This window comes from Prenolepis imparis, unplaced genomic scaffold (assembly GCF_030444845.1).
Source record: "Prenolepis imparis isolate NDT839.2.m4 unplaced genomic scaffold, iyPreImpa1.0 SCAF_3, whole genome shotgun sequence".
Lineage (NCBI taxonomy): Eukaryota > Metazoa > Arthropoda > Insecta > Hymenoptera > Formicidae > Prenolepis > Prenolepis imparis.
The window spans coordinates 9,226,085-9,250,706 of NW_028141161.1; the positions used below are offsets into that span (position 1 = coordinate 9,226,085).

The 24,622-nt window shown below is 41.5% G+C and overlaps 1 protein-coding gene across 2 annotated transcripts in view; it reads left to right on the plus strand.

The window, feature by feature from the left end:
* LOC145934537 (uncharacterized) overlaps positions 1-24,622 on the plus strand; it is a 211,333-nt gene that overhangs the window by 50,263 nt on the left and 136,448 nt on the right. Inside the window, exon 1 of one of the 2 annotated variants that reach the window (XM_083035043.1) lies at positions 3,431-4,673. The exons of the other annotated variant lie outside the window; for it this stretch is intronic. Within the exon in view, the coding sequence (XP_082891169.1) occupies positions 4,634-4,673 (40 nt within the window). The 5' untranslated portion in view covers positions 3,431-4,633. Of the gene's footprint in view, positions 1-3,430; positions 4,674-24,622 lie in introns of those variants that run through there. 2 annotated transcript variants of the gene reach the window in all.

Sequence of the window (24,622 nt, forward strand, 5' to 3'; positions counted from 1 at the left end):
ATTTCATCATTAATTCAATGTGATACTGAAGGTCAATATCTATTATTTGCTAATTATGTTAATTACTGACTGATATATTAAGCGATGATTTTTCAGATTTACTCTCAAAACGACATAAACCCATATAGATATTTATCTGTCTGTCTAGTTAATTCCCCAATATATATTTCTGCGAATTTAATTTAGCTTTATACATTTTTTTACCTTCTTCGGACGGGTTATTTCCGGCATATCACAAAGATACGACGTACAACGCGTGATCGTGTAAAAAAAGAGAGAAAAAACGAGCGTGCGAAGAAATACAAGAAAAGGTGAAAAATAAATTCACGCTGCCCTGCTCGCGCCTTTATCTCTTGTCATCGCTTTCTCCCCGGCGCGGCGGCATGATTTACGCCCGGATTCTCATCCTTAATTAGGTTAAAGCTTGATCCTACTGCTCTCTCGTTTGAGAGGAGGACCGAAGAGGAGTGTTCGCAGCTTCCGAAAGTCAACTCGGAAATTTGCGCGCTCCGCTTAATTGTAAAACATACTCCTTGGTTCGTTATCTCCACTAAAAGACCGCGTAAACTTGCAAGGCTCGCCTAATTAATCGCCTTTCGTTAGTACCCTTTCGTCGCCTCCGCCGACCGTTATTACGCTTCATTGGTAGCTTTGTGCGGCTCGCTTTTCACGAGGAGAGAGAGACAGAGGGACGCTTAACGAAGCGTGATACGGTAACTGACGACGGCTTAAGTAGTAACCGCCTTCTGTGCCCTGGTTGGTCAGTCGTTGCGTACTCGCAGTTACCGAAGGCCGTTCTAGGCCGTTTGGTAGTCACCGTTAGGCAATGCTTCTTGTGCACCGGTTACCTTAAGCGTTCGCCTCAGCGCGCCCGTTGTCCTTGCAAAGATTCGAGTCGCCGTGTGTATCTCCTCGAAAAGCGCACACACGGCGACGTACGTAATCGTCGGTGACCCGTGAAACTGCAAAAAAAAAAAGAAAGAAGAAAAAACTGTAAAAACTTCGCGCGATCGAATTAAAATTTTTATTTTCTCTCGTTAAAAGTAACTTTTTTCTTTTCTCATATATCGTTAAATGAAAAACGTACACTGCGACACGTTTCTGATCGCATCCTTTGACGTGTCTCTGCCGCCACCTTTACGATGCCTTAGATCGTAACTCGCGACACTCAACGCCGGGGTGTGTGAAGTTGGCACCCCTATGTTATGCTATCATAGTTCTGTTAAGAGTTCTGAGTTATTTAGAACCATAGGAAGAGTTCTTGATAATTTTTAGAAATAGTTCCGGTCATTACGATAACGAAAATCAGTTTCAAAAAATAGGGGTGCCAACTTCACATTTTTTTACACTTCGAGTTCTAATAGTTTTGAGTAGAGTTTTAAGGTTTTTTTAAATAGTTGTATAGTTCCTGATTATTTTTTGAAAGAGAGATTTTAACAGAACTATGATAGCATAACATAGGGGTGCCAACTTCACACACCCGTCTCTGACGCCACCTTTACGATGCCTTAGATCGTAACTCGCGACACTCAACGCCGCTTGATTTACACGAGATGACGCTTTTTTTTATTAATTCGCGGGATTTGTCGTCTTATGGACGCGCGATTCGGTTAAAGAGTCGACGCCGTTATTTCGTGGTAAAACGTAAAATCTCTCTCTCTCTCTCTCTCTCTCTCTCTCTCTCTGTAACATCTCGTGCGGGTGCGAGTTAAAAGCAGCGACGGAGATGGTCCGGGATGGGGTGCCGTCGACCGCGAGGGAAACTTCGGAATTTATTAACTTGTAAGGTACGTTCTTGCGCCGACAACACACAGCCACCCAGAACTCAATAAAATGTACTTTCGTTACTTTCTCGCGGTCTCTTTTTCCTCCCTGTTCTCCACGCCATCGTGGCACATGCTCGTTTATTTGTTAGCCGCGCGATAAAACTTCTCTCTCCGTTTCTTTTTCCTCATCCGGGCGTCCTTTCCCCCGTCGTTCCTCTCTCTCGAGGTCTTTTCATTTAAACTGCCCGCCGGTCGTAAGAAATAATGCTGGAAAAAGTCGTTGCTTGCTCGACTCAGTTACGAGATATCCTTTTTAACGATCGCACTTAACCGCGTCTTTTGACGCTGACGTACGACGTACACAATATTCGCGATTGCAATGGGAATTAAAACCCGATATAAATGCAGTCCCTTTGGTGGCCGATACGATGGACCTGAGGTATACATCGTTGTACGTTTCTTCGCGCTTTTATTCGTTCGAGTTACGAGAACTTTCATTCCTTTTTTTTTTTCATCTCCTTCGAAAGGCGATAAGCATGAAAAAAATAATTCATTGTCCGCGACAATCATGTATAATGAATGTCGTGTTGTCATAAGATTAGTAAGTTAAATGTTCTATGTACGCGATCGTTTGCGAGTGAATTACGTAAATCTCCGCGGTAGAAAGTCGATTGCAAGTTTGATCGTCACTTTCGAATTATTCTCTCCACCCGCGATGCTGAAAACGCAAATCGCCCGTGATAACGGTGGCGCTTTTCGCGATTTCATAATATATATATGATTGTTATATAGCGGCACGAGTCAACTATAAAGGCCATCTGTTCGCTTTTAGAGTCTCTCCTTTATACCGGTGTACGGTGACGTCACTTTCGCGCTGAGATAAACCGAGATAAACACCCACTCGCTACTACTACCTAAGTCGTGTAGCACCTTGCGCTTCTCTTTGTCTTTCCCCTCGATCTTCTTCTACTGTCTTCCTCCCCCTAGGATCATGTTTTCGCGAGGAGCCATCGAATTCTCAACGAGCCGCATTGACTGACGCGCGTGTTATACGACGGGACTTTAACGAGTGTTCGTCTAATCGTCGTGAACCAAGTTTCGAGGAAAGTCTCACGCAAGATGCTTTTGGCACGGTTATTGTCATCAACGTCGTTGTTGTTCGTAAATCATTTACCCGCGCTCGTTTCGGTGCTTTTGTGACACGACTAGGCGCGATAGTGGTCCACGAAAGAATCAATTTCTAAAAAAATCAATATTAATACTCCGCTTTTTCATTCATCTGCTATATTGCGGTGCTATTTTTTTAAAATAAAAAATTTGTCAGACGAACATTTAAGAACATTATCATATATCGTATATGATTCGAAATAATGCGCATTAGCAATTTTATTTACAAATAATAATTAAATTATAAATAACGGAGACCTCGCGACTTTAATCGTCCAGAATCATTCGCGATCCCGTGAAAAGGCATTGGCGAGATTTCGTAAGACGGCGTTAACGCGCAAGGATCGATCGAGTCGGAGCTTGGTCGCACGTTGGCACGACGCCAGCACAGGCGTCCCGACGCTTGCCGAGATGGTGGACCGAGTCCGGCCGAAGGCAGCGTCCCGGCGTCAGCGTCGGCGTCGGCACGACGGACGTCCGTCAGTGCGCGTGTGACATGGCTGCGAGGCGCTACTACGACGACCTGGACGACGTCCTTCATCTCGCGATGTGATACACACCCCGCGACACCCTCGCCTATGATTCTCGCGCGACTCGCAGCGGTATATCCAGCCGATACGGGAATGAGTCATAATCGTCGAACGTTGCAAAAGACTATATAGTCTCGACGATACGGTCGATTATCGTGTGACACTCTCATCGACACGTCAGAAAGAAGGAACAAGGAATTAGGATCCGCTCGGAATATCCTTTTATCGTTCGTTGACGCTCCCTTTTATCGGTGATTGCGGAAATTCATCCGAAGATTCGATTCGTGTGAGAGAAAATCAGGAATCACGAACGTTGTTCCGAAATTTTTCGGCATTCTCGATAATTATCATGTCAGATCTTTGATTGTCAGAGCGTCGGGGTGGCACCGTAATTGCGTGCCGAGAGATCGAGATGCGTGGACAGGAAAAGCGAAACGATGTAGGAGAAAAGTGACCCCAGCGTCCCGAGCAAGATGACAAGTCGAAGGGTTAATCTTTAGCAAGTGCGATTTTATCTCGCGTATGTATGAAGCGCAACGTAGCATTCCCACAGATAGACGAAGCTGCATTCCCTTTAATCTCGATCGCGGGCGAAAACTGTTTTCGAGAAATTGTACATAAATCGCTCGCACACAGAGAACGTATGTCATTAGCGTGCATTCTCTATTCCTAATCGAATGTCAATCATTTAATTATTAAATAATTATAACTATAATTATTCAGTGCTATACACACATAGCTGTCATCGTGGCGCCAGAGTATGATTTATAAACTGTTAAAATCGAACTCTGTTGAAACGCGAGCTACTGCTCGCCAAAACTTTATACATGCATGAAACTTTTCTAATCTAAAAATACATAGACGTGCGCGGATAAAACAATTCGATGAATCATGGCGCGATTTTGAGCGGGAACACGGATAACCGAGGAGATAATCCTCGGAGTGACGCTCGATCATCAACGCGGATAGTGCGTGTAACACGGCTGCGAGCTGGACACTCGAGAGACAATTTTTTCTCCCTTCGTCTAACTTGAATAATAATTCGGCGCGTCGCGAGGAGTGCGGGGGTAAATGAGAGAGTGCATGTGAATGTACGCGCTCGTGCGCGTCTGTGCGCGAAGTGCATAAAGCGACGATGGGATATCGGTGAGATCACGAGGTCACCGCAGAATGCCTGAGCCGAGGGCAAAGCGCTGTAAACACTGTGACGGTACGCGTGATTGGCTGGCGACTACGTCGCGATGAATGGTTACGTCCTCGCTGACCCTTAACACACCTCGACCGCTGCGACTAACATCTGTGTCGACTAATAAAGAGCGTTACGTTTGAGATTGAGATTGTATGCATTTTCAGTCCCATTAACCCCCTAGCGTCGTATATTCGTGCGAGAGTACCGCGAGAGACGCTTCATCACGCCGAGTTTATGCGAAGCCGATAAATAAGTAAGTCAAGAAGCGAAATGTAGGCAAGTAACATCCTACTTGATTCGCCTGTTTACACGACTTTATCATTAAGATTTTGCATCGCGCGTATATTTTTTTTTAAATATAATTTCTCACGCGAGATCTTAACTTGACTTTTTAAAGTTGAAATGAAAAAGGATATAATAAAAAATTGTTTGAAATAGAGAATTTTCCTAGATTAATTATATAGTAGATAAACTCTTATTTAATTTGGTGAATTATTTTAATTATAAGCGACTTGACTCTAATTGATATTGAAGGGCGATGAAGCGTGAAAACAAGATTTTTTCACTAATACGAGAGATCCCAATCGGGATGGGACTCTATTTTATTTGTGGGTCATTTATTCCACGACTGCGACCGGACATTTGGACCGCGCTTGAGACGAATGAATGCGTAAAGCGCATTCCGGATCGGGCGGCGACCACGTCCAACTGTACTCCTTCTCCTCTATCTATCTCGTTCTCTTCCTCAGGCTTTTTCTCTTCATCCCTCTGTCCTCCTCTTGCTTTTTTTTCCGTCACACACTCTATGCTATAGTATTTTTATCCACGGTTATTCACCCTCTTGTCTTGTAGATGCGATTGACAATTATCTATCTGGATTAGCCATCGATTTTTTGCACATCTTGTGTAATCTTCCGGAACACGCAAAATTTGTGAGTGATCGCATCTAAGAAAGCTTTTAGAAATATAGTTTCTATTTTAAAACTCGCGGATTTAGAATCAAAATCGTGGTACCGGGTTGTGCGATGGTTTATTTGAATTTCTTTCGTGATTAAATCGCCTGTAAACACCGAACCGTACAAGTATGCTAAACGATCACTGCTTTACCCGGTATTGACCTACTTACTTTCCTCAACAATTTTATGTCAGGATCGCGTCCGCTTTCTTTATTACCGTATCTGTTGGTAGTTTCATAAACAACGTCGCAAAGTACAGCCAGACATTTCGCCATAAGTGTCAAGTAGTACGGCTTAAAATCCATATTATTTCCAATCCGGAGAGGGAATCGCCTTGTTTTCAAGGAGGGACAGCTTTACAGATGACAAATGAACCGTATTTCCGCAGGCGTTTCGAAGAGCTAATTATATATCGGATATACGTAAAGTGAATTTTCTCGATGGCCGGCCTAAGTCAGAAAGCTTTCAACCTAACACGATGATATATGACATTTTAAAAGCCGGACATTTTTTTATTCTCCGAGGAACAAGCATTCTTAATAAATATTCGTTTTTTTAAAATCATTAATTGCATTAATTATAAGAGAGGTGAAATATATCAACAGTCTCGCGCGTGAAATCGTATCTTCTATTTCAATCTATAAATTTATATTTTACAAAGCTTATTAAATTATAAATATTTGCGAAATGTATTTTATATATTGTGATTGTTTTATATATTTCAATATATTAAGATTCAGGCGCATTTTTCTATATTTATTTAACTTTTATTTTGAATACGTGTCAAAACCTTTACGTCGGCACCCCATGAGCATAAAACAAACGAATCAGCTCATTTCGCGAATATAGAAACGATGATGTGATCTTGCTGAAAAAGTTGAAGGTTGCATACTTAAGGTTTGTCTCACGCTGAACACGCGTAATATATCGTCCATTTTTTGTATCCTTTTCTCATGTTTCAAAGAGAAATGGTAACTGAGGAACGACAAAATGCTATTTTTTCGTTCTATCGGACGCGCAGACTTGGTTTCTTTTCTTTTGTTTTTTTTCTTTTTTTTTTCTTTTTTTTATTTCCGTGTCTGTTGATCGCACGGTTGCGTAACGCGAAGCTTATTTCTACGCTCTTTTCTCGCGATGATCATCAAGTCCCCGCAGTCAATAAGTATAAAATTGTCGGCAATCGTGGGCGTTGACAATCGTATGATCGCGGGGAGGCTCGTTTGCCGTGGTTGTCGTAGGAGACGATCGATAAATCTCGATTTAAATTTATCTTCCCCACGGGAAGGTGTTGCTCGTAATCCGCGATGCTTTTTTCGATTTATGGCCAGCGCTTTCCAACCGCAGTTTTATAGCTTCGCACTATTGCGTAAACATGCATTATTCCGTAATTTCGTGGCAATTACTCAGCCGCCATAGCGATCATTATATAGCGCTCTCGGGCGAATGGCAGTTTTCTCTTAACGTATGTATGTCTCTGATTTCTGGAGTCGAATTTTCGGACGACCTCGGCGCGAAGTCTTAGCGCCCGTCTCACGACCGGCATAAAAGTGATTCGTAGATACGCGAATGGCTCATAAACATCGGGTCGAGCAGCTGTCGATGGAAAACATGGGTCTATATTTAAGCCTGACAAGGTTGGATATCCCATGGCCGGTCTTGACAATAGAGATCGAACACACAGAATTCATTGCGCTCGAGACGCCAAACGAGATACGTGCGTAATCGAAACACAGATGTGATTAATCGTTTCCTAAAACCAGCGCTTTAAGATATATATCGACGGCAGTCAATAGCAAAGCGAGAAAAGAATACCTACGCGACGTCTAAATATTATGAGGAACAGGTCGAAGAATTTTCGGGACATTGACGACGAACGCCCCCACGTTTTAACATGTTTAAATGACTTCTAAAGAGCAACTCTTTCAAGCGACTTGGAGTTTAATGTATAAACGTTATAAATCTAGGCTAAGCCGCGCTAGACGAGGGTGAGATCGCGAACGCGACGCGCCAACAAGTGGATCGTACATCAATTTTATTCATCCTCCGTCATTATTATCGTCGTCGTTCTCTCTCCGCAATCATCAACGTACATGCGGTTTGCTTTTACGACATCTTTGTATAATCGAGATACAGATCTCCGTCCAGCGACGGTGACCTTCGCAGGATTCGCTCGCGTCGATTCGTTCGCGGGAATATGAATTTGGCAGCTTGTGATTCTGGACGACTCTTTCGATTATTTATCGGCACGATATGCGCGAAGAGCGTGGGCGACCTGGCGTTCCCCCTCTGTTCCCTCTCTGTCCTTTCCCTCCGGTTTCTGGCTGGACTCCAAACGGTAGCGACACCCTCACATCTATGGATTATTTCTCAGTACGACGTATTATGCGTCTGCCATACTGACGCTTTCGAGTAGAAGTCTTACGCATGAACGCCTACACGTGCACGTTACAGGCTTACACATATTACGTCGTCTCGATTACGTACTTCTTTTGCGAATCGCGTGGCCGTGCTCTTCGTGTTTACGTGACTTTCGGATGCATTCACGATGTTATGTTCGTGATGTTAATGAAAGTATACGATTAATCGAGCATATTCAATCAAAAAATAATATTAGCGCGGACGTGAAATCTTGTTAACATATTTAGAAAATTTTTTTTCGCATTGAAAATTTTGCCTTCACTCGACTTATAGTTAGACGAAAATCACAATATAATCTTCCAAAGCGTTTCGCGACTGTTAAGAAACGGGAATAATAATATACCTAATAAAAATGCTTATGAAATGTAGATTGCACCAGATTGGAACCACGAAAATAATATCGTGAAATCGGTCGACTGACTAACTATAGGCGAATATTAAATTATATTCGTAACTGCTTTTAGCTTGTTCATAATAATGTCAGCTACACCTGCACGTTTCATATGTGTAGTTATTATTTATTTAATATTTCATGTTACTAACGTATTTGATGTCCAATTCTAAATACTAATTTTTTTTTAACAACTTATATGTATAAATCGTCAGTCTTATCAAATTAAGTGAATAATGCATTAATCAGAAAAGGAAAGTTTGATAATTATGAAATTACAAAAAATAGATATTATTAATAAGATGAAGGAGCAATAAGGAGTATTAATCATTCTTTTACTCTTTTAAGAAATATTTTTTTCTCTATATACACACTGAATAATTTTTTTCCGTTCCAACAACGAGAATCGTGATATCAACCATTATTTAACTCCGCGATTAGACTTATTTATGACGGTAGCACACAACGAGGGTAATCTCATTCAAACAAGGAAGTCAGGTTCGATATATATTTAACGTTATACGTCGTTATCGATTGTTCCGATGGAGCAACGTAATATCCGCCGCCTTCCTCCCCCCCGTAGTCTTTTCCGTCTTCTGTTTGGATGCACACACGCGCCGCGTTCTTCTGTTGCTCTTGGCAGATATAAGCGTGGTTTACGCCGTAACAGCTGTGCGCGCACGCACTTTGCTCGCGCAAAACATTGCTAATGGACCGACAACCCCGAATCCAGGCGGCCTCGTATATGCTTAGGTACATTAGATATGTACATATATATATATATATATATATGTAATATGGCGCTTTATCTATACCTCCCTCGTATTTTTATCGTACTTGAAATTATCGATGCATGAAGATAAAATACACGAGAAAAATTTGCATACCAATTTTGTAATATCTTCGAATATTAATATTTTTAATTTTTAAGAATTATATGCAGATTAATTCAAGTAATTTTTTTAAACTGAATATTTTAAAATAAATTTAACTAGTGAACTAAAGGGCGGAATTTAAAGTACTCTGATTTATTTTAAACAATACTTACTAATTTCTATTATTTCCATTATTATCTTCTCGACTGTATATATTGAAATTCTACAGGGGTTTACTCTCGGATTAACAAAGTGTATTTCAACAGGAAACTGCCGCGGAATGAAGAGTAAAATGAAAACGTTTGGGCAAAACATGCTTCGTTATCTATAAGCATATAGCTTCGTTTTCCGCAATCCAGCACGTTCGATTTTGAATCCCCAATATTTCGCAGGCGCTGTGAATGGTATCGCGCGTCGTGTGAATCATCGCATTTATTACGCACGCCAATGAAATTCGGTAGCGATCCAGTGTATAGATATGCGCGTACGTACGGTATATGTATATGTATACGCGCGTACCCAATGTGTCGAAGCTAAACATTCCGCGGAGCATTCACCCTGGCATTGCTGTAAAAATAAACGGATCACACTAACGCGCTTGCACACCCGCCTCGTATCTGCAGAGGTCTCCGTTTCATTTACGATATCGCCGAATCGCTAAATATGTGATATATCGTTCGTTTTATCTCGCGGCTCTTCTAAATTAACGGACGAACTTCGTGATTGTGTCGTGACACAACGGAATTCAACAGATCATTCTCCGGCGATCCCGAGAATCGCATACGAAATCGCTATCTTAACAATGCCATCTGGAACGCGGTCCGATCTCAGGATAAGTCTTTAAATTTAGAGAACGTCTTGCGGTTCTCTTCTAGGTGCGTCTCTTCTCCTTTTCTTGCTCGAGAAACGTGAAAGCCTTGCGCGGCCTTCGCGCGATCTGACAATCCCCTAACATTTTCGGCGAAACGAAAGCGAAGGAAAGAATACCGCTATCGCGGATACGTGCCAAGTGAGTCAGTGAGCTGGATGGCACACGAAATTAGATCGCGTAGCTATTACGCGCGACCACCGACGACGCCCGGCTGTTCCCGTCCAATTTGCATCGTTGGAACATACCTGTGTTGATTCAGCGGTCGAGCCGCGACTCGTTCTTTTGGTCGTTCGGTCACACCTATTACATTGTCGTCTCGCGCTAATCGAGGCTGTCGGTGATTTTTTGGCGGCGTGACGTTTTGCAAATTACGCACACTTGTCAAAAGAACATTGCAAAGCGTCATTCGGGCTAGACGTCGCCGTTGCCCTATCGTCGTACATCATTCGCTATACTTAGAACCGGACGAGTGCCTTTTGCAGCAGGCGAGAGCAGCGAAGATATGCGACTAGCTGGTCGCGCCAATCCGCATTGCTGCAAAGTTCTCTCGCCTGTAAATCAGATGATACACAGAGTTTGACACGGATTTTTACAACGGAATTATATATCTTTATTAGGAAAGAATTTTCGATTGAAAAAAAGAGATATTTTATATTTATTTCCGTTGCTACTCCATTCCTCGAATTCTGTGGAGATAATTTCGACACACGCGATGATATTTCAATACTTCAAATTTCACGAACGAATAAATCTAGACCGCAAATAACGCGACGACAAATCTTCTGGCACCATTTTGACGGCGCGCACGCGAAATACCCCATATATACTTAATAACACCCCAGAGTCTACGAATGGAACAACAACGGAATCCGAGATGAAAAACGATGATTGGACGAGATATGACGTTGCTTGGCGTGGACTTGGCGAGAAGTCTAGGAAGCGACGCGGCTGTTGTAGCCCTTAATGAGCCCAACGTGAGATCAGTCCAGCCTCTTTAACTCCGTTGCTTCTGTCAACCGTCTCTATCCGCTAAGAACTTTCACTGTCTTCTTCTTCTTCTTCTCCTTCCTTTTCCTCCTCCGCCTTTCCACTCTCGTCCGGAGGATGACCTGGATGGTACCCAAACGAAATACCACCTTCACTCCTTCCTTTTTCACGAGCCATTTTGGAGAAACGGTTACCGCTCGTTGCTCCAGCTTTCTTGAATTATAACGGTTTAGGACTTTGGAGCGGATGTGTGATGCAACCTCATTTTACCCTTTGAAGCACAAATGTGATCGTAATACATTAATAAATTTTATTTTTTATTTTTTTAATATGCAGAATATATGTCATACGACTTTATAGAGCAAATCTTTTTAACGTATCTATCACTCGAGAATATGATCGATTGCGTGGTGAATTGGCCCGACCGCGATTACAACGTGCCAGAAAGTTGATTGAATAACCTTACGTTTTCCACCGGTAATTCTGTCGGATAGATCGACGTCAGTGCCATTGAGTACTATTGAGTGCCAATGAACTGACCTCTCGATACCTATGTAATCGTTTGTCGAGGGTTGACGTACTCCTGAACATCATTTCAGTGCATTTCCGACCACGATGCCTGTCACAAAATCGTATGACAGATTAATTGAACGTTAGGCAATAGGCGCGGTTTCACGAAATTTGGCACAAATTTTGCCAAATAGCTTCTCCATTATCTACTTCCTGTTAGCGTCATTGTATGCTCGCTAGCGAACGGTAAACTGTAGCGACGAATTGGCTGCCTTCCGGGCTGCGTTCTCAGTCAAGTTAGTCGACACGAAAGTTGTTTGCTATGTCGGCGAACGAAGGCGGCCAATCTTCGTTACAAATATTTTCAGGTATTTTTAAGCAGATTAGACTAGGCTAGGCAAAAGATAGCTGAAATAAATTGATAGCCGGCGATAATATGTGTTTGAGAGAATTTTTAGATTTTACAAATAACTGAGAAAATATGCGAAAACTTTCAGACATCGATTAGAATGTATTAAACATATATTTCAGAATTTTTTTTCGGAATCTCACGGTTTCTCGATCAACTTATAATTATCTTTTAATGAAAATTATACATAATACTATCTTTTTTTAACATTTTGTATTAGAAAACTATTAAATTTTAAACAAGTTTTTCTAATTTACTTTAAAATTAATTTTTTGTTAAAATACATTTTAAATTATGTGAAGAATATCAGATCTTTTTTTTTATTAATTTTTATTTAAAATTTTCTACTTGATATTTTCGTCAAGGCATAATTATTCGTAATTATTGATAGAAAGAGCTATAGATAAAGACATGCAAATGTAAACATCTTTAATATTTTGTATATCTTATGATCATATATGTCATATGCTAGAGAGGGAGACAGAGGAGGAGAGAGAAAGAGAGAAGTTGTAAATATTCATTAGAGGTAAAATCGTATTTCGCAGCATAGTTACATAATTCTCGGAAGCAACAACAACATGCAGCTGGACTCCACCCACGTCCATCGGGCATCACTTATAATTCTTCGTTATCCTGTGTCTTTAAACGATCTTTAACATTTCGGAGCACGTTGTTCACAACGTATGTTTATCTCTGACTCTCGCGCGACGTTATTTATTTTATCCTGCGGTATCAAATGTTATTATAATATAAGCGAATAAAAGCGAATCGCATATAACGCATTTGTCATGATATTTTGGCGGATCGTGAACTCTCAGGCGCCGCGAGATAAACAAATTTATCGAGTCGTAGCATCGCGTGCATGTAGAAAATTAGGCGACGAGATATATTCCTGTCACAATGGCAGGTGTTCACTCCCTCGCTTTGCCCTACAACAATCCACCAATTGTTCCATGTAATAAGCCCGTTGAACAATTATTCACATATTAATATCACACAAAATTTCGTCATATTATTATGAAATACAGTTGTCTTGATTATTATTTTATTAAATTATTTTATTTAATTTATTTGATTAATTAATGAATTATTTTATTAATGAATTATTTTATTAAATTTATTATTTGCGTAGAAATAGAATTGTTGAGAAATCTCAATTTATTCTTCTTTGGAAAACAGTTTTATTATAATTATCGATTTTTTATAATTTTAATTTACGTGGTACACGCAGTTTTATTGAAAATATATATGTAATACTGCGGATAAATATGTGATGTATTTTATTGCTCGATATTTGCTTCGTCTGGATTAACTCGCAGCCTTGGAAAATAGTGGGCGGAGTTTGTCGCACACAGACTGTAATATTCGTCCGATTTCGTTAAAAGCCGCCGTGTGTCTTAACTTGGCTCTCGACTACATTGTTGCTGCGAGTTGGCCTAATTTCGAAAGGCGCCGATGTACAAGTTGGCACTAAGTCCATCTCATGATAAAGTTGAAAAGTGTCTACATTCTCACGAGCGGTGATTCTGTGATCGCGCTCTCTCGCTCGAAAAGCGCTCGTATTTTATACACTTTGCGCGAAAATTACGACGATTTCCCGCGAGAGCTTCGTTCATAATTAATCAGCTGTTTTCGTCGTGCGGACGGTAAATTCGAATTCGGTATATAGTGTCGCGACGGCCGGACGCGTATCGCGATGTCATTATAAGCAAGTCGAGCAGATATTTCGAAATCCACGGCGATTCAGGCATCTTTATGCGAATTACCGAGCACTCTACCACCCACGTATGACTGTTGATCCGCTCCAACTCCGACGAAAAACGGGAATTTGTCTCGTTGCCTCGCGGTTTACACGCGAGTGCTGCTGTTTCGTTCGCGATTGATGTCTCTCGCCCGTTTATTCGATATTTCCCGCGCGCAGATGGTGCACCATTAATCAAGCAAGAAAATATAAACTCGCGTCACACGCGGAGTTACTACGCTTTTAGGAGATGGTCTAACGGTCAAAGCACGAGACCCTTCGACATTTCGACCTACGCGCGGGAGGAATCATGTTTGGCCGCATTGTCGGTCGATGAGCTGTCGATCGCGAAAAGCAGCAACTCGACAGATATATATTTTGGACTTTAATGCATCTATCTACATTTCGTCCACGAGTTTCGCTCGAGTGAACGTGTGTGGGTCGCATTGAATACAGATTGCATTTTCGAATTAAAACGAGCGTCAAGTTCAAGAACGTTGCCTTTAAAATGGCAACTCTGACGTCGGCGAGTTTTCGCGACTTACGTAAGCGGAAGTTCGTTCCGCCGCGCGATTGAACGACCATTTGTCGCTCTTTGATACTGGAATGAATGTTTCGCGTCAAAAATTCCGCGAACCCGATCGCGTTTGCGTGAAATTCGCGCTCTCGTATTTATTTTCTCTAGATGAAACATTTATAAACGAGTCGACTTCACACACACATATACACTCCCTTATCGAATTCGCGATTCGGCGGGCAATTGCGAGGGACTCGCTTATCTCGCTCGACTCGGAAAGCTTGGCTCGAATATTTCGCGTTCGGCGGGCGAGCGGCTGAGCTAGAGCCGCCTGCTTGTCCTTGCATTACGGATATTTCCGTCCAAAGTATTAGCCGGTATAAAGGCAGAAGGTCTCCCCTCTGCCATTCCCGGCATGGCCAGACGTTGGCAAATGCTATGTAAAGCGTCCGAGCGACGCCTTTCTGCCCCTTTTGTGCTTTTAAGCGCCGGCAACGAATGACGCCCCTTTTTCGTCACTCGATATATTACATATTACTACGAGTATCGGTGGCTCCTCATCGCTTTGTCGCTAAATATAATTATATTTTAATACAGTTATATTTAGCACAAAAAGTAAACGATGAGAAGCACAGATACTCATATATTATATTTACATATTTAATATAACTATAGTAAACCTAAAAAGATTTCATAATAAATCAATATTAATTTAGAATATATTAAAATCTCAATTCGTGATGGCTGTGATTATTTTTATCGAAAAGAAGGGGATGAATGCAAATATTTATTTATATACATTTAGTTATTTTATTCAGCTTTTATTATCAGAATTTGTGTAATAATATAGCTTATCGCGTCAATGTTTTGCGGTCGTTATCGGCAGAAATAGCAAAGTAATTACTTGGCAAACTACTACGCGAAATCGGTGCGATGCAATTTTCGTGTAACAGCGAGAAGCGAGACGAACATTCTCGATACGAACTCGACTGCGACCCGTAACGAGAATCGTAAAGTTCCTCGTCGTTTCTTACTAAGTCGCTTATTATCGTTATCAAAATCGCTCCCGGCTTTCTTCCCTCGTATCCGTGTATCCGTTACTTTTATATAGATATCGTCCTGCTTCTCTCACCTATCGATATAAGTGGCCTTTACGAGCTCGACACGAGTAAGGCAACGATTATTTTGTCGATCGCGAAATCTCTCGCTCGCTCGGCAATTACGCGTATTATTATACTCTTCTTCAGGATCTGTTTTAAATGTTAAATATATGTTCGGTGTTATATATATTCCATTGGCGAATACCTGTGAGCACGCGACAATGTTTACATTGCCGCCGTACTGTATACAAAGTGTACGAGAGACATAGAAAGGGAGAGTAGTTACATTTCTTTCGCGTTCGACCTACGATAATCTCGCTCGTTAGTTGCTTCCCAGCTTCCACCAACACAAGTTCGCGGTTTCAGCAACATCTGGAATCGGTGCTAAAGTCGTTGAAATATTTCTCAATTATGACAGGTATGCTAGTGTAAGTCGATATGGTAGGCGGTTCAGCTATATGTATTAAAATATATTATGACATCGAGTGAGAAGATTTCCTTTAAGCTTTTATAAAAACTAGTATAAATACGAACAAATATTTAAAATATAAGATATGAGATGGCTTAGCCAATATTCTAAGAAACAAGTAAAAATAATACAAATTATTTATGATAGCTAATCATACTGTCAACTCAGACAGCTGTGTGACATTTTTTCTCAATTTTATTATTTTATAGTTTTACAAAACTATTTTTGAACTATTGCAAAAATTCGTAGTTTCCGATATATGGATAAACCGACTGATATTACGTACTTGAAAATTTTCGGAAATGATTGCAAGCGCCTCTCGTGCACGCCGTTACGTGCAGAACGAATGAGTACGTGAGTATAGTCGCGGTTTCGCTTGTTAAACAGTGATCGATCGATCGTTCGCAAAGTAATTCGAGGGCGATTAAGTGCATTATCGAGCGTTGCGGAACAAACATCAACGGAACGAGTTCTTCCCCTCGTTCCGCCGAGACGGTCGAGAGCGAGGCGAGAGAGCGTGCAAAATTGGGCGAGAGGCGAAGAGCGCGCGAAGGCAATATTTCCTTCGAAGGGGGCTCTTCCTTCCCAGCCGAAGTAATTTTCTCGCCGTCGTCGCGGCGGCGGCGCGTAATTCGCGTACGAATTTTAGTTACTGAAAACGGGTCCACGAACCGAAAACCCGCAGCTTCTCGCGTTCGTTCATCGCGATTATTATTTTGCACCGTTATTTTACAGGAGAGAGAGAGAGAGTCATCGAACGCGCGGTATATTTATGTTTATAATTGCACACGCAGTACACAGTTTTTACCGTTAAAAAAATAATCGAGCACGGCCGACAATTATTAATTATGCGCGTCGAAACAAGAGCGACGCGAAAAAAAGCGAGCTTCTTGTATGCAAATTTTGCGAGTATACGAGGAGAGTAGACGGTCACGACTTCGTAATCACGCGAGAGCGAACGGACAACTTTTTGGTGCAAAGTGCAAACGACTTTACCCGAGTACTTATACACTCGTTCGTTTATTCGTTCCCGATCGATGAGTAAACGACTCCTCGCAGCGGCCAGTTAAGACATTATCCCGACGGCGCTTTTGTAAAAAAACACGCCGTTACGAAACGCATCGACAACTCGCGGTCTCATCGACGAGCGTAAATTTGTACTTTCTTATCGGATCGCCTCGAATTCGTTTCATCGCTCGTATCGTACGCGGGATACGATGTAACTTACGAGCCGATAGGGGCAAAAATTTATGAACCAAAACGTCCATTAAACGTTATTTTTTTAAGTAATTTTATATCCTATATAAATAAATCATCCGATTTATCCGCTGCAAATTGCATTTAATGTTCTCTCGTTCGAATTAAATATGATTTTAAAGAATTTTTTTAACATAAAGATCTAATTTTTACAATATTCTACAACTTGTCAAAAATTATACAATTTCTTTTTTTTTTATGTTTTATTTGCGTCTCCAATTTCGCGATTCCTGTTCGTAACGTGAAACGTGCGAAGAATACGGAGAGAATTTTCGAATTACTCCTACGAATGCTCCTGATTCTTCAGGATCCGAGACGTGATCTCATCTGCATGCTCGGATACGCGTCGGCCCCGGGGAACCTACACGCGTTCTCGAGGATTATGCACGCGTCTGCGTTCCGATGAGAACAGGAGAAGAGACGCCGGGGCAGGATGGGAAGGGCGGCTTGAAACTCGTGCAAACATTTCACTTTGCGGCTCGCCGTGTGTTGCCGCGCCGCGAGACGTGGGTTAATATTTTTATTTAACCCCCCGTAACGAGATCGTGCTCGTGAAATCTACGGGAATATTTCTTTTCGCGACGCCATTCCCGCTATTTTTACGCGGACGCGAACGCGAATTGTTGTGCGACGCGTGTCGAAGTCGCGCGGGTGCGAAAATTCGGAATATATACGCACAATTTCAACGCGTAACGCCTTCATGGAGTCTGCGTTCGTAAATGTGAAATTTGACACTACTTGTGTCGCATTCCCACATCCGCCTCCGTCGTTTTAATACAAGAAATAGAAAATGAGGACATAACGTATCAATCTGGGCAGCATTTGGAAATTTATCGTAGCTACGAGAATTTTAGATAACAGGACGACTTTATTCAAGGTATTTTTCCGTGGGGGTTGAGAGTTGAGCTCGGTGAATTGAAAATTGAACGATTAATTTAGAGAGATATTTCTTTTTCACGTAAAATTATTAGTCTTCGTTGTTTTTATCTCGTCGTTAAATTGTCTGTATGCTAGAAGGCGAGAGGTCTGGGTATAATAATTCAATTTGACGCCCCCGCGCGGAATTTTATTTATCGCACGTCGAAAAAATTTCTCTCGCCGAAAATTCGTCATCTGACATTCTCATTCGGAGACGTGCTAATCTGTTCCTCGCATCCATCAAGAATTATATCATAAATCGAACATTCCGATATAAACGCTGATGGAAAAAGGAGAAAGTAACGCGACGCGACGAAATTATTCATAACGCAAATACGAGAGCCACGCGACATTCCTCAAGACATTAATGAGGTCTGGGTCTGAGAATATATATTCTTTTCTTTTTTTCCACACCGGACTATTTTCGCGTTTTACGGCAACCGCCTGTCGCCGGGCAAAAGATCGATGGACCAACGACAGCGGCCGAATTTAGGTATCTGTGAGACGCGATGAAATGCGGCAGGCAGGTGGCGCGAAAGAAATGGAAGAGTCTCGGATCGACGATTTCTTTATTCGCCGAAATACGAGGGCTTGACTTTCTCTTATTCGCGGGCGCGATGAAGAGACTCGGTAATCGCGCGGGGCGCTGATTTCATAAAGCTGTCGTCGTCGTCGCTCCCCCATAACAGAAATCTCCGACGATTCACCGGCAAAGTAAATATTAAGGCAGAGGAGAGAAGAGAAAAGAGAAAGGAGATAGGCTCCCTCCTGTTTCTCCTCTTCTCGATACGCGATGCGCCGCGATAGTTCGGCCGGCTGAGTCATTGTTCATTAATTTTCTTTTTCACTCTTCCGTTCGCTCTCGACCTCTCGTTTATCGCGCCAAAGTATCGCGTCGATGCGTTTCACTCGCTCGCCTCGAGCTTCAATGTTTAAAACCGTCTGAAACATTCTATAATTTTTTTTTATAAATTTTCGATATTAAATATTTATGGTGACAGTAGATAACAGTCGACTCTTTGCCTGATTTCTTCCGATAATCTCTCTCTTATCAATTTTCCATGACTTTTATAGCGACTTATGTCCAATTGCAAGATTAGCGTATGCGGTTTTTATCGCTTAATGGATACCTCGCGTTCGACTCGGCGATCGCGCGCGATGATGGGCAACGAACGGACGTAAGGCAAATGCGAAAAGTGTCGGCAGTGCGAGGAGAGGCGGAAAGCTATGGGCAGACGAAGAGACGTTGGTTGGTGAACGCGCGCCTGGTCCAACTTCCCTCTCGATCCGCCTAGCAAGACCGTTAGGCTAACTTGGGCGTTCTATTTGCGTCTTTGACTTCTTACGTCTCACTCCACTTTGCCTCCCTCCCTCTCGTTTTCCTCTTTAGCATCCCTCGGAGAACCCTCTCCTCTAGGTCTAGCAACGCGGCCGGTCAGCAACGCGGTCAAACCCAACCCGAATTACCATTGCTATCGAGCGAAAAGCTTCGGAAACGTTCCGCAACTTTCGATTCGTTCCTTTCACCCTGCTTATAAAAAAAGATTCAATCTTTGTCTGCGCGATTCATCAGTGTCATCAATGGCAATTTAAATATAGAAAATATTGACGCTTAATTTTAACAGCAGGCGTAGAAGTCTATATTGAGGACAATATAGTAGTTTAGCTAGCATCATGTTTATTCATCGAATTCAAATTTCCAATGCGCAATCACAATATAATTGATAATAGATTTACGCGTGTTTTTTTTATCGATATATATATATATATCCAATGACAGAAAGTTTCGGTATTTTTTTTTACTCTTCATTACGCATACGAGATGATGAAGTTCATGAATCACGCGCACAGAATGCCTGCGATAAAATTCGGAGTAGGTTTCAGAAGTACTCCGCGATTTTAACGAGCGGCTCTGAGTTTGCGAAGGCGGCGAGAGATTTTCCCGTGGTGGTTACGAAATAACTGGCACGAAACCGGCCAGTATCGCGCGCGCGTGGAGAGGAATACAGGTAGAGGACATGTAACTCTCTCTCGCGCATGCATAGAGGAAAACGAAATGAGAATAGATTCGTCATGCGCGGCCGCATCCGTTTAAAACGACGGCCTCTGCCCCATTTCTGCGAAATCGCGCGCCTCGAAGGAATCATCACTAGCCTCCTGGAAGACAAGTTTGCACACCTACTTGCGCGCCACGTTCGTGCATCTTTTGATGGTATTACGGGTTATGCAATCTCGTGCGTGGATAAAGTCTGCTTGACTCGACACACGGCGACCGCCCGCGCTATGAGCATCTCTTCCTTCCAAGATGCATATTGCATCTGTAATAAAGTACTGCAAATGTTCTGCCTAGCGAATCTTATTTCACCGTGTTATACACGCGCGAGAGTGTTGCTCGCAATAATGTGAAACAACATTATCATTTGCAAAACACTGAAAATTATCTTACTCTTGTGAAAATTTTCGAGAATTTTTCTTTAAAAATATAAAAAAATAGTTTATATATATTTGTAATAATTTTTTAATTTAGTTTATCGTTAAATATATTTTCTTCATGATATAAGTGTGTGAATGAAGTACCGATAGATTCGATTTGGCTCGAATCCGCGGAAAACAAATTCAATTGACAATCATTGGCTGCTAATACGAATCCGCAAATTGATGTACGCCGGTATCAAACAACGTTGTGAGTATTAAACGGGGTAGCAAGTGAGCTTCTGTCGGAGCGTTTCGTTCCCGTGGACCATTGGCAGCCTCCGCGTTATTATTTTAACGTGAATGTTTTGGCGATCGTCACCAAGATAAATAACAACGCTTACGTAACGAGCATGTAATGATTCCGAGGAGAATGTGTATGTCCGTTCTTAAATGTTCTGTTGCTCCTCCACGCTTACAGAGCCTCGCACTTTGGTCGCGAAATAGCTCTTTCGGCGATTAATCAGTTCGTTAAATTTGGCGGCACGATATTTGCCGCCAGGTCGCGTCACATAGTCATTCAGAATTCGCACCTCGTATCTTCAATGACGAGCACGAAAAAAGATTCGCGCCTCCGCTGTCGCTCTCTCTCTCCGGTACTCGGATAGGCAAATTAGAAAGGCGTATCCTTGAATGCGGTAGAAAACCACAAACGAGCCGGGGAAGGAATTTCTTGAAATTGAAACGATCCCCGTGGATCCGAATGGTCCTTGAGTGTGGAATAGAGAAAAACCGCGATTCTTATAATCTTAACCCGGGAATGTTAATTTTGCCCTGTCACGAAGATCGCGGTTACCGACTCGAGCGCGATTGAACGAAATCGACAGCGTTCGTGTTCGGGGCAAGGGAGTGTAAGAGGATCTCGCGAAAATGCATTTTCTTTCGGATACATAATGCTCCGAATATAGAGCAGTAACGTGCATAAAACGCAAGGGATCCAAGACGCGCGATTCGCGGGGATTAATCGAGCGGAATAAAGTGTTTCTCAGCGAGTAAACGCAAATAACCGAAAGATGGCGACCACTTTATACGTACTACATTTGAACATATTTGCGACTTCGCTCTTTATTGGCATATACACTAACCGTTTATCGCATCGATGCAACGCTTCTCTCAACGGGCGATGATCATTTTATCGAAAGATCTTTTAGCAGGCTTTGATCTGAAAACGAACACGTTGACATTCCGTCGCGAATGACACATCGAATTGTCGTCATTCTGAAAATCAATGTAAAATTTTAGGATAAATGTTTCGATAGGCGAACAGTCATCATATTTAATACTTATCTCCGTGATTTTATAAAATGATATAGTCATACTTTCTTAAAAATATAAGAACACGATTATCAGGTTCCAGTTTTTATAATTTATGAATAAAAATGATTAATAACATTTCTCACGCAAAGTTATTTAAAGAATGATATCTGAAAAGTAGATATATGCGCTAAAGATAGTCATTTTATTTAATAAAAGCATAGACTCATCTAATAATGTTCCTTCATTCATTCACTAATATACCGGACTCATTTCTTTCGAAATCTCGGCACGAGCTTAACAGCCGACTACCGGCGGCTATAAGACAAGATAAAATTTTCTATTTCCGTGTCTGTACAACGAGTTTGTTGACGACTACGAATGCCTTTTTTATTCGGGCATTTGTCAGATGCCACGTGGGCGTACAGGCGGGACCGATAAGGTACGTCAGCCTCCGTTAGAAGGGCCACTATTAAATTTGTCGTGGAAAAAAAAGTAAACTACAGCGAGAAAGAGAGAGAGAAAGGAATGGCTTTTTTTTCGTTCCGCGTGTCTCGAGGAAGATCACCATCTCGAATTCTCTTCCGTGCCGGAAGCCTCGCTTCAGTCTTCTTTATTTCCCATCAACAGATGGAACAAATAAATATTTTATTAACTTTTATAGCATTCTCGCTTTTTAAAGACGATAAGACAAGCATGATTAATATTTTATTGAAAACATAATCGATTATTCAATAATAAGAAATGTTTGATGAAAGCCGAATGTAATAATTTGACGATTATTGGAATTTTATTTGTTAAGTCTCTCTCTATCGACATTTATTTATTTTTATATCTAACTGTAAAAATTATTCTATTACAAACGAATAAGATATTCTAGCTTTTATCAGACATTTTCGTGTCTTGAAAAATACCTTACCTTTTACTATGTCTACATGTAGCATTGGCACAAAGCGCTTCTCTCTACTTTTGTATTCGCGTTTCTGTCACCTGTTACGCAACCAATCCCCAAACGGGATCTGCACTACCAAACATCTAAGACACGTTATACCTGGGACATTCCTTACACTTCGTCGGAGTGTATACTCTTGAAAAGTATTCTTGAAAATTTAGATATTTTTATGCTTATCTTTCTACGCGATTTTTCGATATTAATACTTTCATACCCATCAATTTTGTCAATGACCCAAAAAATTGCTTGCTCATATTTCTAGTGGGCCATTAGCTATATATTACAATATCCTTGGTACGTCAAGATGTAAAGTAACGTTCTACAAATAATATTTGATATTTATTTCTCGCTCCATTTATATATATAATAACCATTAAGTGCGCGCGCGAATCAATATATTTTATCACGATCTTCCAACACAATATTCTCGACTTCCATAATGATACAATATAAATATGTCTTTCATTTCTTTCGTTCGCTTTTCACAGAGCCGATCGCGCGTTGTTGATTTTCGAGTACAATCGGCTTTTCGGTATATAATATTAAAACATATAATAAGAGTCACAATCGCTGACTTCAGAGGAAGGTATAAAAGTGCGATGACGAAACGGAGAGGAAGGTTCGCTTTGATACGAACTTGTGTTGCGAATCGAAGGAGCAAAGGAGGCGAACGCCGTTTAATTCTCGGCTGTAAGAGAAACGGGGCTCGGTGCGTTACGACCCTGGGCTTGAAATGAATCGCGAGGAGTCAGCGAATTTTCGAGAGAGCGAGTGTGTCGGGCTCAATCAGTTGCCGCCGCTGCACGGACGTCATTAACTGCCTGTTCGAATATTAATTACCCGGTCGGGTAACGCGTACTCTCGCGCTCCGCAATTCCTACCTCCGGGTGCAACCTCCTGTTACGTTCGAATGACATAATCATTAAAGTGGCGCGGCAGCGGTGACTAGTAGCCTCGATTAGCCTCGCCGTTGCTCCGTCAATTATCAATATTGTTTAGGCTCATTTCTTGGAAATCTTATTTTTCCCAGCTAATTTTAGACACAGATTCATGTACGTGTTTAATATTGAGGCTTTGAAAAATTTGACAAAGTTTCGGAAATCATTTTTCAACGTATCCCTGCAGGCGCAAAGTAAACGTCGATAGCGTTTTCTTGCTCGCGTATAGATTTTATGATATCTTAATGATTAATTCGGAGCAATAAGGATATAAATGATGCGTTCCTCCAGTCATACCGGTTTCGCGAATGCGTGAACGAATATATAACGACGGCCACGTAAGTTTGCTCCATTTTACCGGGGCTCTCCGGGGACACAAACGAGTAATGGTGTACCGCCGTCGTTATTATTATAACGGGAGGTCATTTATTTCAGTTGTTTACTTTGGGCGTTTGCGAACATCGTTCTGTCGTTGCGCACTTTCCACAAAATTATTTATTTCGCAAACTCGTCGCTAGGATTATGCGACTGCGACACGAAAGCCGCGATCGCAGGCAGATATTCTATAAGCATTTACAAATGAATATGAAGCGCGGAGCTTCGCATCAAATTATTACACTTCGCGATCAACATGCGACGAACATGCACTTGTCACGCTCAAGTGTGAATATCGCAATTGGTTAACTTTAACTCTCGCATATTTAACTGAATATATATTTTTGACGTTCTTTTCAACAGGAGATATATGTCAAAAAATTTATCCATATATAAAAGTGCAGAATTATAATATACCATTCGCGTACAATTTTGAAAACATCTATACTTAGTCACCGTTTGAATACGATAAAAGTTTACTCGATAGGGATCGCGAGTCATGATCAGTCCCTCAAAATTCGCGTGTCGTGTCAACGCGAAATACATGCGAAAAAAAGGCT